General features: G+C 35.2%; 1 protein-coding gene across 2 annotated transcripts in view; it reads right to left on the bottom strand.

Moving 5' to 3' along the window:
* Positions 1–9195: 9195 nt before the first annotated feature.
* LOC136836080 (WD repeat-containing protein 17-like) overlaps positions 9196–18390 on the bottom strand; it is a 38521-nt gene continuing 29326 nt past the window's right edge. For both annotated transcript variants that reach the window (XM_067100028.1, XM_067100027.1), the window contains exons 17-24: positions 18144–18244; positions 13917–14149; positions 12977–13201; positions 12154–12364; positions 11711–11921; positions 11297–11368; positions 9970–10117; positions 9196–9453 (exon numbers count right to left, since the gene is read on the bottom strand). In XM_067100028.1, the coding sequence (XP_066956129.1) occupies positions 9334–9453; positions 9970–10117; positions 11297–11368; positions 11711–11921; positions 12154–12364; positions 12977–13201; positions 13917–14149; positions 18144–18244 (1321 nt within the window). In that variant the 3' untranslated portion in view covers positions 9196–9333. The remainder of the gene's footprint in view (positions 9454–9969; positions 10118–11296; positions 11369–11710; positions 11922–12153; positions 12365–12976; positions 13202–13916; positions 14150–18143; positions 18245–18390) is intronic.

Raw genomic sequence — 18390 nt, 5'->3', positions numbered from 1 at the left:
AAAGTTTTCATGGCAGATTTAAGTGATAGTCATTTTAAGTGATTTTATTCCCTGTATTTTCTTTTGGAATCACATTTCCAGTGGCATTTTTCTCAGAAAATAGTTCACTCAGTTTTCTGTGCCTTGCTTTCTCTGGAACAACTTTCATCCTGAGAATGTATACTCAAAGTAAAGTTTTCGTTAGCTTGCATCATCTTGGAATGCTTTATTTTCTTATCCTTACTTCTGTATATCACTTATTTCTGTTGTGTAGACTATTCTCTTCTCCTTCAGTTAACCCCCACTCCCATTTCACATCTACATTGTTCACTTTTCTTTTTCCTTGTAAAACAGTTGTCACATTCTTTCTCTTAGAACATTTTGCAGTATGAGACCCTCTTCTGTTAAGTACTGTGTGTTTAGCTTCCATTGTAGCCAATAGTTGATTCTGCACATTTGTTAAATAAGTAAATTTATGGGTATTGGGTGGACTGCCATGAGATTTCTGTACTTTCATTGAGTGTAGTCAGCTGATTTAATGTGGATTCTGATTGGCACATACCATACTATCATACAAGTTCCATTGATTTGTATTAAGGCCAGATGTATAGTAGTTTCATATAATACTGTAGTTATTCCAGTATATCCAGATTTAGATTTTCATTCTTGTTGTGTAGGACAGCATCTGATTTTGGCACGTGTCCTTCATTGTCTTCAAAGAAAGTGAAAGAACTTAATCATAGTAAGCATTAGGTTATTTTTATAATTTTGGAGGAATTTCTCCTCCCTGTCTTCAGTGCCAGATTGTTAAGCTATAATCCTCTGTGAGGAAAGTTTATTTCAGAACATTGGGATACTAGAAAAGATGTTTAAAATATGAAGCATTTTGTCTCTGAAATATAAATTAAGGAAAATTTAGTAAAAAAATTGTTTGAACCTCAAATATAAATTAAGGAAAAATGTTGAATAAAAAAATTGTTTGAAAAACATTTTATTCTGTAAAAATCTTGCAAAATTAGCAAACAGAATGTGAAAAACTTTTTACTACTGCAATAATAAAGAGCACTAGGAAAAACTGAATATTGATTTATGCAAAAATCATATGCCAATGTGAAGATTCAATTTATTCAGAGTTAACATTGTAACCTACTAACACGTTGAGTTGCACAGTACTGAACATCATTTTATTACAGGCATATTTTCAGTCCCAGATTTTCCATTTGTACCTAGATTATCAAATCTATCATGACAAAACATTTGGTATATTACACATTTTCTTTTTAGTTTTTTGAAATACATACTTGCATGTGGATGTCGAGTTTCAACCAATACCTGTACTATTAGGTTTTAAGGAGAATAAGTTCTATTTTTTTCTTAACTTCTATCCGGAGGCTAAATGAAGATAATCTGGTAATACAGATGAAAATGAGGTTAATTTCTAACGGATTTTAATAAGAACCATGAACACAATAAGCATGAATTTTTAACATTACTCCTTATTGCCAGGAATATACATACAATTGGACCAATTCTTAACTTGTTGATAAAAATTATTTCCTATTTCACTACTTAAAACATTTGTAGAAGAGAAATTATTTTTTAATAAAGATCTTGTTAGGTAAGTGTATCATGGTTACTATTTTCTTCAAGAATTTTGCTAACCAGCAAATGTAGAGTTATAACTTCATTCAAGAACAAAGTTTTACGGGAGTTTTTACATGTATAGATACCTGGCTCTAGTAATGTGGGATTGATTATAAGAGTTTAAAATACAACAGAACCTTTTCAGAATGGACATTTCGTTCCTTGATGGTCTAGGAACCTAAAGTGAAACATTAACTTCATGGGTAATATTCAAGATTTAAAGATGCAGTTACAAGCACTTTACAATGTAGTAGGATTTTCTGGTTATGAAGAACAAATGGAAGTCACATTAGTGTGATAATTTCTGAACTTTAGACTACGTATAGAGTTTTTTCAAATTGTTTTGTATTCCTTTGTTTACATAACTTCAATTATAAAGTTGATAATCATCCTGCATACAGTGTTCAAGATCTGTAGTCGATGTAAATTCAGTTAACAACTCTTATAAACCAGTTTTAATAAGCCCATATCTGGACTCTGGCCTAAATTACACATTCATTATAAGGCCTACAGTATGTTGAATGAGATCTTGAATGTGCTTTTGAGTTATGAAATCACAGCTTTTAACTCTACTACATAAATAGACTTAAAACTGGAGGGATTCATTTGGAGGGCTAACTACAAGCTACAAGGCACCAGAAGGTACAGTATAAGTCTCATGCAATATGTACAAAGTTTGATAAAGGAAAAAGTAACACAACATTAAATTTTTACATAATGTGGTAATCCTATTTTAACTGGTAGCCTAACAGTGAGTATATTTTTATTTTTCAACCTAACCCATGAACATATAATCCAGCTTTCTGAATAATTACGTTAAGAGTAAGAGAATTTGTACAATTGGGTTGCAGTTCAGTATGACATAAGTGGCAGAATTGTTTGGGACAATCCAATAATGAAACAAATCACTTCCTTGATTCTTGTCTAATAAGCAACAGTCAGAGGAGAGGATATGTCAGTATATTAAAGTGGTCATATACTGTAGTTTTCAAGATGATTTCATAGCATGCAAACCATTGCTTTATAAAAGCATTAACTAGTGTCAGACTTTCATCCTATTAATTACTTGTGGTTTACCTGTAACAAGACCATATCTAACTGGGAATGATCTCAATTGCTTCAAAGCTTAACTAGTTGATGTCCTGCTTACATGTCGATATGAGGGAACTGTTTTAAGTGGTAGGAGAGTTAACTGTTCTTATATACAAACCTGTATTTTACTAAGGCATGGTCTGTACTCAATGGGAGATAAATAAATCACATCTGTAGGTATTATGGGGAGATGAAGATCCTTATTTGATTTTTATGGTTCCCATAAGTCACAGATAAAAGCTCTATGACATTTTTAACAACCTTGTTATAACAGGAAAATCCATGGACCCTGGGAGTCAAAGATGTGTTGAGGTATTCAGTGTGCTCATACTCATGGCCACTGACCTTATTGTGAAGTGTGAAGATATTCTCTTTGCAACACTGGCATATGCTGTTCCACAGCTCTTATAGCAGGAAGGATAGTCTTCCTTGTGACCAAATGAAATTTTGATTCTCTTTCCCAATCTCACAAAAATGAGTGGGTACAAGAATTTCCAAGATAACTAACTCACAGTAGTAATGTTAAGTATCCCATCAAAGGCATAGACATCTTGAAGTCTGGGTGTATTGCTACAGACTAGCTTCGAAGAGGAACTAACTACAACCTGTTAGCATTTGACCTTGCATGCAACAGTAGAAGCTTATTTATCCTTGCTACATATTGTATACATTGTACTCTGCATACTTAGCTGTACTAGTATTTCTTTGCAGCACCTTTCCAGCCTCTGCTTTCATACTTTCTGCCTCTTTTCAACTTTTTCTCTCTGTCCTTTGTTTTCTTACCACATATTTGTCTTCATCCCCATTCCAGAATAATTTCTTTGCAACAATCCCAGGAGACCAGAGATGTCTTAATTGAGATTATTACATTTAACTCATACTTGAAACGATCACAGGACATCCTAAAGGACCCCATGTTTTAAAGGTAGATTCTCGAGATAATGGAGGATTAATGTGAGGTTTTGTATACAAATTCTTCTAGAAATTCTTCGAGAGTGTCCAATGTGTAAAGTGTTGAAGATTGTTTTTCAGCTTCTATAACCAAACCTTGAAAGAAAATGTAAAATCTGCTATTAAAGGTACATATCTGCCAGTTCTAAATCCTTGCTGTAGTTACTGATGGCCAAGTTTCATCAGTAATGCCAGGAAACTTGGCATTACTGATAAAGAAGCATGTGCCAATGGAAATCTTTTGGGAAGCACTCCTATCGTGGCCTAAAGTGAGCATATAACACAGGTCATTGATTATTAAAAGATAATGCCCTATCCATCAACACTCATCCCTGTAGGTGAGTAGTGCCGTCAGTGCACCTCATGGGGTGCACTGTAGGCATTACTAGCTGTAACCTCTTTCATTCCTTTCACTGTACCTACAGCCTTTCATATTATCTTTATTCCATCTTGCTCTCCACCCTCTCCTAACAGTTATTTCATAGTGCAACTGGGAGGTTTTCCTCCTGTTGCACCTTTCAAACATCCTTAACTGTCAATTTCCCTTCCAGCGCTGAATGACCTCATAGGTCCCAGTGCTTGGCCTGTGGCCTAAACTCTATATTCCATTCCATTCCTCAACACTCAGAAGACAAATAGTAAGGAATACTTGTTATAGCTGTTAATGTTGCAAGGGACCAAGAGTGTCTGAAGCATGTAAACTATACATATAATTATGCACTTTTTAGCTTTTGGAACTTATGCAGATTACAGTACTGGATGAATGAATTAAAAAAAACATGGCATTACCTGATTTTGACAACTGGATGTCTATGAACATAATGTTTTGAGACAAACCATGAAACAAATATTGTACAGCCTCTGTGCAATAAGGAATTTGCCAAGTTTTTATGACAAGCTGCGTCCTCTTACAGTAGCATAGTGCTTTTGTCAAATAGTCATTCCACGATAACAGATTTTGGTTTCACGTTGTGCATCTTTTCACATTAAAGACCAAGGTACCACCCTTCCACTGATTTACCTGCTGAAAAGAATGCAAGTTGTGGATAAAAATGGTGAAACAGAATTTGTACATGAAGGAACAAAAGGAGGTTAAAAAATTTTTTCAAGTTTAATAAAGAATGCATATTCAGCAGACCTGTTCTTCCGTAACAATTTGTTCGCACAAAAAGGATACTGTACTTGCAGTCCAGTTATGGTCCCATCAAGCATTATATGAAGCTTGTTAGGATTGCTCACATCACGTTGAAGGTTCGCACAAAAATAGGACTTTTACTGGACTACCTTATCCTAAGAGGCACAATGCATGGATCAATGCATTTCTTTCAGTTTAGACTGGCAAAGATCAATGAACCACTTGAAAAATAAGGCATAGGAAAAAGTACTGTGCAAAATGATTCTACAGAAAAAGCAGATTAAAAGCAAACCATTAAAAGACAATAACAACAGCAGTACATGTAAGTTAGGCAGTGAACCAGTTGAGAGCAACCCCTAGAAAAGCACAATTCTTTTTTGAATGGTAAACCATCAGTACTGGTAAGTACTTCACTGGTAATTCTGACTGTCATAAGTTAATAAAGTAGTTAAGGCTTTTGTAAAATGAGGTTTTGCACTTCTATCTTGTGTTATTTAAATTTCAACATTTCTTTAGAAAAACTAAAAATACACTATATACATATGTCCTTATGAGAATTTTAAAAATTAATAGTGGTATTTTACCAAATCTGTGATTGTTATTATAACTTTGGTTATATATTTTAATATGTATATGTCGTTAATCAGGAAAGACAACGCTATCAGAATCTTTTATAAAGAATATATGGCAAAGCTATCATAATTCTAAAATGAATTGAAAAGTTTGGTGGTAACCATTTAACTGTGACTCATTGAAACTTCTGCAAATTTATTATGAACAGTTACTGATGCAAACTTTGTCTCGTCATGTAACAAGTGTATTTTTTAAAACATTTTAACATATACCCTTCTTTAAATTACCGCAAACTCTTAAAGCAACGTTTAATTTTATGATTGTACTTTACATGGCCAGCTGCAAAAAACTCAAAACCTATCTTCCTATTTTAAGCCGGGAGTTTCAGTACGTTCATGGTACCATATCTGAAAGTGGTCTTTGAAATTTGTTATGATAATATTTCAAAAGAGGTGAAGACTGCAGAGCATGATATTTAGTTGTACCTATATCTTGACTGATATTACTACTAAGAACCTAGTTTGTTTGTGGTTGCAAAGCTCTTTGAGAAGTACTACTCAATTCTATTTGAAGCTAATAATTAGTGACAAAGCTATTAATAATGGTACAGAATTTTTCATTAAAATTACCTTTTGTATGTACAAAAACTAAGCTCTTCTACTAAGTGCACAGTAAGTAAAAGAATGATAAGATTCTCAAGGCAGAGTGGAGCATATTTCTATAAAGCTTTCAGTACTTCGAAGGAGTAAAAAGCTTTCTCTAACCTACACGATGAGTTTAAAGGCTCCAATACCAAAATAAAGGGGATACTGGAAAAGTGTAAATTTACTTTACATCCTTAATAATATATTTAGAGTAACACAGATATATGTGTATTTGTGCCAGTGACAGTTTTTCGTTTCCAAGCACAATAAATCTTTGTTAAGGGAGATTGGAAACAATTACTGACTATACTTCATCACAAATTTCCTCTTTCTATTAACTGTACCATAATTCTTTAGAATACTGGCTGGAGCATGTTATTCAATGATAATTTTTAAACACTGCCAAGCAATAGGTGCCTCTTCCCACTAAATTCATCAGCATCAATGTCTCTAATGCTACGTGATGCAATGGCCCTCCTTGGGCCTCTTCTTGTGCCCAGAGGAGTCTGCTGACATTGTTGCAAACTCTTCTCACATTAATTAAATAGTCTTATAAAAATGTATGTAAACTGAAAGTACTCTTTGAAAGGAAAGTCTCGGCATTACATCTCCCAAGCCTTCTAACTTATTCTTTGCCCAAAGGTAATGTTTTGAAGTGTAAAGCTGAAACAAGGCTGATATTCATAATACGTACGTACGTAAAAATAACAAAAATGCTGTGGCTTATCGTGTTTACATCAGACCTCTTATTTTTACTTCTGCCTCAATAATAAAGGGTATGAAACCAAATGTCTACTAAAATCAGTGATGCAATGGCAGATGATGGGCGAGACTAGATATCTTAAACTTGTCAAGTACTCTCACTCTTGGGGATTAGAGGTTTTCAATAAGTGCTTGAGTTGGTAGGATATACCTAGGGGAAACTAGCAGGCTTATATCTGTGGCACATAAAAGTAGTTTGAAACTGGATATCATTACCAAAAAATTTGTTTTACCTATATCAATACTGTACAATAAGCTACTTCAAAGACTAAAACTCACTGATGACATCCTACCTTTCGAATTTCACAGCTTCCTCCACTCATACATCTGAATACTGATTCTTCTTGACTAAGCATTAAATGAAGTCTCCCTCTGAATACCCCATTTTCACCAACCTCGCGAATTCACTATCATCTAACTAATTCCTTTGTGGTACCAATTCTTCACAAGTTTCAATCTGCTGGTTTTTAAGAATAACACAAATTTAGGAACTGTCATCCTCATAACAACCAGAATCCCAGGGACGTTATATTAGTACTACCTGGATTGACTTGCTGCCTTCATGTAGGTAGATTGGGAGTCCATGTTAACTGCACCCGTTGCCCAGCTAATTGCCAGGTAGAATGGGCCTTGGTCTTCGAAAGTTTGGATTCATCTATCAAGTCTGGTCAGTCAATAACATCCATGCATGTCACCCAGTCAATTTTTAAGAAAGCTAGGTTTTTGTCACCTTTTAAACAAGATGAATATTCAAAGGTTAAATCAGTCACTCATATGCAAGCAGATCACCAAGGCCAAGTGTGAGGTACAGTATTTAAGTCACTGTTACACAGATCCAATTATCTTGTCCAATTGTCATCCCTGGCTCAAAACCAAATCCTCTGAGCCTTGGTGGTCCAGTTTCACTAAAGTCACATAAATCCTAGTAGGCTGTTTTGGTCCCCTGAAACCATGATGAATGCATCTTCTAGGTCTGTTTTGTCAATAATACACTTCTAAGTCACCCTGCAAATTTCCTGGTAAGCCAAGTCTTGGTTCCCCTGAAGACATAACCCAATACATCTAGGTCAGGTCATTCAATATCTAGGTAAGCCACCCAGAAAGTTTTCAAAATAACACAATAAGTACATAAACACAAAGGATGAAAATTATGGTAGTCATTTGTTAACAATTCAAGAGTGAGAACATTTGACACTTGAGACAGGCTACTCTATCTATCTGGATGTGTTACCAATGATAATCTTCCCTTTGCTGACTCAAGCAGCTATTCAACACTTTGTTGTATGGTCCTTCATGGGTACTGAGGCAAATGTAAAAATCAGAAGTTCTTAGTTTAAATACACTCCTCAAGATTTTCTTTAAAAACAGTTTTCACTTTTGAATCCAAAAGAATCCATTAAATAAAACAAGAAGTCTTCAAAAAATTGCTATGATAGCTGCTAGTCCTACAATTACCATTGCTGACTGATCATATAAATATCTGGCATCCCTAACTCCTGTCACAGTAACAGCTCCTATATGTCGTTCGTAATGTCATGATATTTTGCTCCAAAATTCCAAAATTCTATAGCTTAAGTATTACCAAAGACACAATTATGAAGCTTCCAGCATTGCAGTGTTAATCAGGTTTAGTTATTCTTATTCACCAAGTTTTCTTTTAAACTCCAAGAGTTTTTGCAAAGAAAATGAAAAATAATCTGACTGATAATCCTCTTCCTAATGATTTCTAACATTCTACAGTGAGGTTCATTCATATTGAAGATGTTGAACTTCCAGCATCCCTATGCTCTTGGTAAACTGCTAAAATGTATAAGCTGGTGCCCCCTAGATTTATGTATGAATATATACTGCCTGTAAGCTTGCATAGATTCCATTTAAAGCTGTTTCTAAAGGAGGAATTCTTAGAAAACTATAAACCTGGCCTTTTGTATTTTCATACCCGGGAAGATTAAGAAGCTATGGCATTAAGCACCTACAGTTTTAACTGACCAGACACTGAGATGTTAATTACCATAAGACACTTATGGTGAACTCAAAAGTCAAGTAGCAAATTTGCTAAAAATGCAACAATAAAAAAAAAACAGGATACAGCAGTGCCTTCAAAGGCTGGCAGTAGAACTAGGGTGATTTTTTTTTTAACCAGCTAGTGCTTTGGCTGCTAAAGTATAGTAAAGTGATGTCTGCATTTCCTGTCGGCTGACGTCCAAAATCTGTATAACTTCAAGATGAATTCTCAGGATTTTAAACTACAGTATTTCAGTGTATTAAAAGTCTGTCAGACACTGTACATGAATCTTCACATACAATAAAGTTTTTGTAACTGATAGTAACAAATACAGTCTTTATCTAATTTCCAGCACCAAATTCACAGTCAATAACTTTTAACAGTAAAAAATAAATTAGCTTTGCAACTGTTGCTTTTTCATTTTCTACGGAAATCACACAGTACAGAGAAGGCCCTGCAAAAGTACCTCTTACCCCTTTTAATTTGATACTGATGTGGCCTTTTACACAAAGTACCTTTTAGTTTCAGTAACTGAAGTAGTGTCCATCTCAGAAGGGACTCAATCTATGCCCAGTACCAAGAGGTGAATACGGATGAACTTTTGCCCACATTAAAGCGTCGTTAAGTCCCATAACTGACTCACCGTTTTCAAGGAAATAGCTTGAACCCTGCAATGAAAGTCCATAGTTTTTAAGATGGAAAATGATTTAATATTAACAGAATTAACGTTTACACTGAACGATATATTCAATAAAAAACCATGGACCTTTTCAAGCATCATATTATTGAATATTTTTACAAAGAACAGTACATGACTGACCTTAGTTACCCAAATGCACACAGCTTCTAATCTCACATTAAGAGAAAAAAAATAACAGCTGAAGTAATCCCCAAAATTCTAGCAACTTCTACTGTACTGTATAAGGGCTTAAAATATGGCTAATATATTTAAATTTCAGTGCTGGATGACCTCATAGGTCCCAGCGCTTGGCCTTTGGCCTAAATTTTTTATTCCATTCCATTCCTAATAAATTTAAATGTCTGTAAGTATCTGCTTTTCTTTAGCAATTAAAACTGTTTACCCTTTACTCTCATATTTGTATCTTGATCCAAACTGATAAAAATAATTCATGAACTACATTACTGGTTGTAAGTCACTAAAAAGAATCCTAAAAGCAACTTGCCTTAATAATGCGATTGGTTATGCAGCATATCTGGGAGTCTGAGTGGCGGGGAAGATGAGAGCCACTAACTCGAGTTACCCCGACGTCGCTCCACATTTCTGGACTCTCAGTCGTGTCTACACCCCAGTTAGAATCTCCTTGATCCCATCTGGTGGTTAACAAATATGATTTCAAAATGGCCAGGTTTCATTCTTAAATTCAAACAGCAAAAATTAAATTTGTATACAGCATTTACAAGCAAAGGTGACAAATTATTTACTCTGAACAATTTGAGAATGATGGGCTTCAACGAACACAAACTTAAAATTACACTGAAGAAAAATTTTGGTAATTAACTGCTCAGCCAATGCCCTCAATGTTACCAGAGCCTTCTTAGCTGCCACATACCTTTGCAATGTTGCAAGAAATTCTGCCATTATCTCCTGAAATGGATTCCTACACTAGCTAGAATATTCAAATCCGCTAGTAAATAGATTGGTAATTGGTCCAACTGACTGTTCAAGAACTAGCTCATTAAATTAATTTACTCTGTATATTCATTTGAAGTCAGCTGGCTTCCCCATACATAAACAGCTAAGTGTTACAAATGGGAAGTTTCAGTGCCAAGACAGTTATTTTTCAAATGAAACCTATTATCCCTAGACAACATCTTGAAACTTTTTACAATACTAACTTCCAATCACTTCCTCTGTCACCACTGACTGATACACACATCTTGAAATGCCCTGAGTATATTTGGTCAGGTCAGGTCTCAAAAGGATTCACAAGTTACCACCATAGTAGTAAGTATATGACTCTTTTAGTATTATTTAACATAATAATCAGCAACAGGTAACAAAGTATACCTCAGTTTAACCAGACCACTGAGCTGATTAACAGCTCTCCTAGGGCTGGCCCGAAGGATTAGACTTATTTTACGTAGCTAAGAACCAATTGGTTACCTAGCAACGGGACATACAGCTTATTGTGGAATCCGAACCACATTATAATGAGAAATGAATTTCTATCATCAGAAATAAATTCCTCTAATTCTTCATTGGCCAGTCGGAGAATCGAGCGCGGGTCCAGCAGAATGCTAGCCGAGAACGATACCAACCTGTCCAATGGGGAACTCTAGCAACAGATGTAATTTATACCACATTCGACCATGTTACATGGCATCTGTAAAAACTACTTTGGAACCAAAAAATATTTCACATTTAATACCTAATAAGGTAATTCTATAAAAGCTGGTATTGGTGGTATCACCTCATTAAACTTGCATGCATACTTGTATTATTTATCATATCTACCCTTAAGTGCTTTACAACAGATGGTAATAACTCACTTTATTTTTGCTGTTGCAATATACTCATTAAGAAATTCATAACCACCAGGTCTGTGTTTCTCCATGATATAACTGCAAAGAAAATAAGGTAAATGTGAATTCAAAAGCTAAATTTAATTATCTACGTCACTACTGTATTTTCTATTCATACTGCATCATGATTTACACCACACAGACTCATATGATAGATTTTGAAAAAGGCCTTAATCTTCAATCTTCCTGTTCGAATATTTATAATTACTTTAAAATATTAACTCTGCATTCAAAGTACTTGTATAAAATATCTAAAATACCTTGCAATGGAGACCAAATGAAGGAAATATGAAGTAAAAATCTACTTATTCAGGAGAGTTAACCCTACACTAGAGGAGAAAATCCTTGCATCTCAAGGGGCCCTAAAGAGGGGATACCCACCTGGCATGACTCAAGAGATGGGGAACAACTGGGCCATACTCGAGGACAGATGCTCTTATGGCTCCCAAGTAAGCTGACACCGCAAGCAAACCAGCTCTCTGATTTCCTCGTATGGCCCACTGGCCTCCGCACTGAGAGAGAGGTATTGCCTGCACCAGGCGGAGAACGTACCATACGCTTGCGCGGTCGATATTCTCCCCAATTATCTGATCTGGAATCCATTTGGGAAATTAGATAGTTTACTTGCGTCAGACTGCAACAATATCATTCAATAAGGCAAAATACAGTCTGGTCCTATTTCGGTAACTGTTTAACAAGACAAATTAACTCAAAAATGGCAAAACTGGAGAATATATGGGGAAAAAGGAGTTAAATATCACTAAAAATTAAACAACAAGCAGCTATTTATTTAAAAAATAATACTTATTTCTAGGTATAATTACCTTGTAAAAATTCTAGAGCTTTATTGAGACCCTTGTACGGTTGGGTCGAGAGTAACAAATACATAACTTGATCCAAAACTGGTCCTAGGGCTTTTTCAGGACATTCCACTGGAGATGGGAATTCAGCGTAAGTATAAAGAGACTCCTGCTCTTCATGACTTCCAACAAAGGATATCAAAACTTCAGCTTGTAGGACAGTACTGTCTGTTCCCTGAGTAAATTCAAAATACTGTTAAGATTCTTTGATTATGTTTTGAAATACAGTAAATTCTTGATATAGAGTGAAAGATCATGGAAATCATTTAGCTCAGCTCATTTATGGCATATAATGACAGAGGAGATTTCTTTACAACATGGTTCTTAATTTATCTATACATTATTTCTAGCATATATAAACCCAAAAATCAATGCTAATAATAACAGTAATTACGACAATGATTTGAAAACACTTTTTTCTACACTATTCTATACTGGTTATAGTTAGTCACATTGGTCAACTTCCAAAGCTTCCTGAGTAGCATTCCAGCATACCCAAAATTACTTCTTAAACTATTCCCAAACCTTTGAATTTACAAAACAGGCTCATATCCATTTTCAAACTCTAACCAAGGGATTTTTGCAGTACAGATTTGTGATACTGCACTATCTACTTGAAAATACAAGTTTACTGTCTGTATCAGATGTTGGAAAATTACTTTCTGATCATATCAAGGACTGAACAATAAGAATAGAGTACAGCATTTCTTTGAACCCTGAGAACTCATGCATAGTTTTTAACCAACCTAAAGTCTTATATAAACTAACAGAACTTATACAAAAATACCTTAGGCAGTGTCTTGGTCAAATCAATGGCCAGCTTCCACAATGACAGTCGAATAGCACGATACACAAGATATCTTACAGCCGAGAAGATGAGTCCTTTTATTATTGCAAGGTCAGCTTCTGCGGTCTCTGAATTTCCAAGATTTGAATTTTCCAAACCAACCAGCCGGCCCACAGCAACTACTAGTTCTAGTTCATGTCCTCTCAGAAGCATTAGCAGTGCACCCTGAAAATGCAGACATTTTGTAGAGAAAAATTACAAAAATAGTTTTCCTTTAAACACAAGACAGATGCCATGTATACTTTGATGAAAACAAAACTAAGAAAATTATATTTCCTATACATTATTCTTTCCTGCTTTTAGCCTTTATGACAGTAGACTTGCAAAGATCCTGATTTGGTGAAAGGGAGGGCACACTTCTTGATTTTTTTTACTGAAACAAAATAAATCCACGAGATGAGACTGTGATAATTAAAATACTAATATCGAAACATAATGAAATAACAATCATCACTAATACAAGAAGTATACTTCAACAAATGGTGTGAAATTTGAAATGATCCAAAAAACTTTATAACTCTAAAAAAAGTTTCAGTGCATCCCATTAAGAAAGTACTTTGGAAAATGATCGACTAGTCAACTAAGTCATTACTGTACTTGCCAGCTGAGTAACAATGGATGCTCAAATAAGTGCAAACCTGAGCTAACATCCTACTAACACAACAAATTCTAGAGCACAACATTTTGATAACATTAAATAAAATCTCACTGATGGTGTGTAATACTGACTTCATGAATAACAATGAAGAAGAATGTAAGATGATCTCTTACAGCCACACAATCCTTTGATAATTTGTCTGCCTTTCTTTAAAAGTTAATGCATAAGAGAAGTCAGGTTTGCTATTGCATGGACAAGCGCAAAGTACAATACAATACTTACTTTGATATCATCAACAGCTAATAAGGCACAGGCAGCAACAATAGGTGACCCTCTGAGGAGGTGCCAGTGAGCAACTAGTCGAGCACACTCCAATGTCCGTTCTTGTACCTGACTTGTGCCGTTCATTTCCATTGAAGACCCTCTGGGAGGTACATCAGGTGGGGGTCCCTTCCGGCTATTTCTATTCATTTTACTTAGAGCCACACACTCTGAGAAGGCCTTATCAAGATGGCCTGAAAAGTTAGTCAGTAAAGTAAATACACATTCATCGAAAGGACCAATTATTGATGTTTGCTACCACGTCAATGCTGCACATTACAAGCTTTTGAAAACAACCCATTCCAACAAGAAAAGTTAGGATATGTTAGATGGGAATTTGGGATGTTATATGCTAAATACAGTTTACTCAGTAAAAGAGCATTCACAATTTTAAAACATGACATGCAGTCATATTTTGCAGTAACTATTTAAAAGTTGCAAATAAGACCCCATGCATAATTCCACAGTTGCATCTACATATTGGTTTGAAAAAACAAAATCATGATGATGCTTACCGAATTTCAAAATCTTTTCTGTCAAAACTCTTCAGAGAAGTTGAGAGTCTACTCTGATGTACAGAAATACTTAATACTAGTACACAATCATGCTGAACTTGCAACATTTATAGGGAAGTAGAAGCCAATAGGGAAAAAGTTCAATGTGTGAAATACGTAAAGTATCTTTTGATCTAATAGTTAATAATTCAATCTAAAATTAGTAAAGAAAAATAATTTGGTTAAAAGGATTATATAATGATATATGCTACTACTACATGTGATTTCATGGAAATCATGTTTAGTATTCAGTAATTACGGTACTACTAATATAAATCACTTGTAAATGTTATGAGATAAACTTTAACAGTTGCAAACGCAAGTGTCACTTGTTCAATACAAATTTCCTCAAGCATTATGTGCTTGAAAACTGTCTGCCAAGTACAAATGATTAAAAAGAATAACTGTGACTTGCCATGTCAATTTTTAGGTTGTTTTAAGTCAACTACTAATCTTAATATACTGTACCAGCCTAAAATAATTCTTTCAATTCATCCTGAAAAGGTACTGTAATTCTTCAGATTCATCCTAAATACAGCACAGTGCAGAACACTCTCTCTCTCTCTGTGACAGATTACCATTATTAAGTACTTTGATAAGACCTCTTAGTAGAAATACTTAAATTCCATATGGCTGGCACTCTATACCAGAAAGTAGTCCATCCACTGTCAACAAAGGGTTGAGAAGAGTACAAAATGACAGGAAGGACGTACTGCGTGAGAGAGCCAGGCCATGGAAGATTCTTTTGGGGATTTTGTATCACGCAAGCAGCCATAATACCAGTGCAGCAGACAAGGGGAGTTTGGAGTTGTGTTCGGATTACATCTTGATCACTTCAACTTACAAGCTGAGATTACATTTTAAACGCAGCCAGTAGGACTACAGGCTGAGTAAGGTGAGTTGTTAACACAACTTCTCTTGATTCTACATAAAGATAAGTGTCATTGTCTTTGATGGTCAAACAAAACAAATTAAAGGTCACATAAAAGGAGCCTGTATTACAATGTCTACCACTCCTTTGGAACAGGTAGTTTATATAATCATTTGTGAACAATCAGTTACATCTCCAGACCAGTGAGAGAAGTCAACAGCCTCTAGGAACAGAATACAGTTGCCCTAGGCATTACATCCCCCGACCAGGTGAGGAAAATAATACAGTTGCCTCAAAGTACAGTACTTTACACATTGCAAACTCTACCTCTAAATAAGATTGAGGAATTAATCTATGCATCAGTAATTCCAAAGTATAGCTTCTCTTTTCTTTTTTTTAGTACAAAACCAGGACATCTTTATACTGTACTGTATAAAACAGTTAGCATTCTTTGGCAGCTTATCATTTATAACCTCATCATTGTTCTAGCTTCTATCATCTGCTAGGCTGCTCTGAAGACAGACATTTTAGAGCATAACCTCACCTTGAAATCTAGAGCATTTAAGGAAGCCATAAATCCCTTACAAGCACTACCAAAAGACCTCAATGACAATGATCCCCCTGCTGGATTTTGCAGTGTTCAGGTGTAGGCCTATCATGTTACAGACTGCAAGGAAGATGTCTATTGCTCAACAACAGCAGTACTTATACCCCATACAAAAGAGAGTGTTCACAGCCAGATGTTCCAAATTCTTTGTCCTAATAAAGACGCCATATTAAAGGATCTAAGGCATACTATCTGATCCTAGCTGATGGAAAGAACTCTGAAGCTTCACATCAAAGCAAGTAGTTTACCAAGATCAATAAGTCACTAGTAGACTCTACAGGGGTGACCCAAAGGATTTTTTTCTAAAATGACAGAATAAAATTAAAGAAAGTTAAAGTTCAACGTTGGACAGTATAATGAGAAGAGACCAAAGGGAATCGATGAAAATTAAAAGGCAGAAAGCAAGCCACTGTAGCGGGGGCCGAAGGGACGCCGCAAAGAACCTTTAATACATTCTACACTATACCATGCAAGGTACACTTTAAGTTGGCTGAACCCAATGTCACCAGTGATTTTCTTCAGTGGGACAGGAAGAGAAACAACAAATGCACTTGTTGACAACTCTTGCAAAACTCACATGATTGTACCAGAAGGTTTTTAATAAGGTTTCCCAACAAAAATACATAACCTTTACAATAATTCAAGGAACGATAGAGATATACCCCGACACGAAACCCACCATTGCAAACTTTAGAATGTGAATTTTTTATAAAAGAGACTAATACTAACCTACATAGCCTAACAATCTGATTCAAAGTGGGTAACCATATACATACTTGAAAAAAAAATGCTTCAGGTACCACAGAAGGGGAAGATATCTCTTATGAGATAGGACTTGTATTTCTCATACTCTCTATACAGCTTTTTCTCTCAACTCTTGTATTTTTTAATTTTTCCTGTGTTGTGTCCATTTTTTTTTTTAGGCTACTAATGTCACTCATTGTCACTATACTTCTAATAGATGCTGCTGCCTCTTTAGACTATTTGTTATTATAGCATTAGATATCTAAGAAGAAATAAGAGGGGACTGTTGCGTTTTAGTTCTTAGGAATCTCTCAGTTACTGATTGATACATTTTGCCAACCAAATCTGTACAGCCTGACTGCCCCATTTGAACCAAAGATTTAGACTAAATAGGACAATAGCTCTCATTTACACAAAATTTATATAAAATCCCATTTTCATCAGGAAACCATCATTTTAGTTAAACAATTTTAGCTCATAAATGTCAATGATTGATAATTTATATACAATTATATTCCTATGGAACAAAGTAAGACATGCAGTGAATCATGCCAGTACTAAATGAATACAAAAATGTACAATCTGATAAAAGTGAATTACTAAATGACACGCTTTGTTCTGAAGACATTACGTTATGCGGTGCAAAATCACTTATTCTTAGAAGCTTAAAAGCTGGTCACTGTGCACCAGCTAATTTGCTAGCTCTTAAAACTTCAACTCTGTGATGTGATCTAATCAGCTTACTTCCTGCGAGTCTATGTTACTCAAGAGAGTCAGCAACATAAGCCTAGTGATGCATGTGCCGCAACAGCACTAGGCAGTGTCTCAAACTCATGCAAATATTTATAAGTCTATAAGAATTAGAATGCATAATCTGTACTGAATACAGTATTCATTGTAATTAATCTCTTTGGACAACAAAATGTAATGTTTACAAACAATTAAGAGGTAACTCAAAAGAACATTTTTTTTTACTTATCACTTGCTGTCAATAAAATGACGTAACATATAAAATGCTGTAGTATCATTTAATAAGAGAAAAAAGGAAAGGATTTTTCTAAATATCAGCACTTCTGAGAATAAAAAGAATTTATGGATACATCTGCCTTCATAAAGCAGCCTATCTACATGAACAGTACACTAGAGTACTCTAGTCAAAACACTGATTCTATGAAACACGACATATACCAGCCTTTGCTAACAAAAAGCCACAATGACACAAAGCTATGACTAGGAACAGTTGAATTCTATTGAACTGCAACAAACATCAATAACAGAGGTTCAAGCATTGCGCTGCTGGTTCACCTCTCGTGAAATTAAAGTTGTGTCACTTTTCTCTCTCTCTCTCTCATTCCAAGTGAGCATTCCAGTGCAGTGACAACTTTCCGAAATAAGGGCACAGTTTACTCTACCTCGGCCAATGTGAAAATTGATGAGTTTATCTGCATCACGAGTGGCCAAGAGGTACGGGACACACGCTTCGTTATCATCAGTCAAAAGCTGCTCTGCATGCCTTAGGGTTTGAGGTTAGTGGTCATTAGGGCAGTTAGGAAGGAAGATGTCATGAGGATAAAAACATGGGGTTACATATAAAGCAAAAGGACTTAAAAGAGAAAAATCATGAAAACTCTTTCGTCTAGCTACAAAAAGATGAGAAAA

The sequence above is a fragment of the Macrobrachium rosenbergii genome, chromosome 56, assembly GCF_040412425.1.
Source record: "Macrobrachium rosenbergii isolate ZJJX-2024 chromosome 56, ASM4041242v1, whole genome shotgun sequence".
Taxonomy (NCBI): domain Eukaryota; kingdom Metazoa; phylum Arthropoda; class Malacostraca; order Decapoda; family Palaemonidae; genus Macrobrachium; species Macrobrachium rosenbergii.
This window is presented reverse-complemented; position numbering and strand designations above follow the sequence as displayed.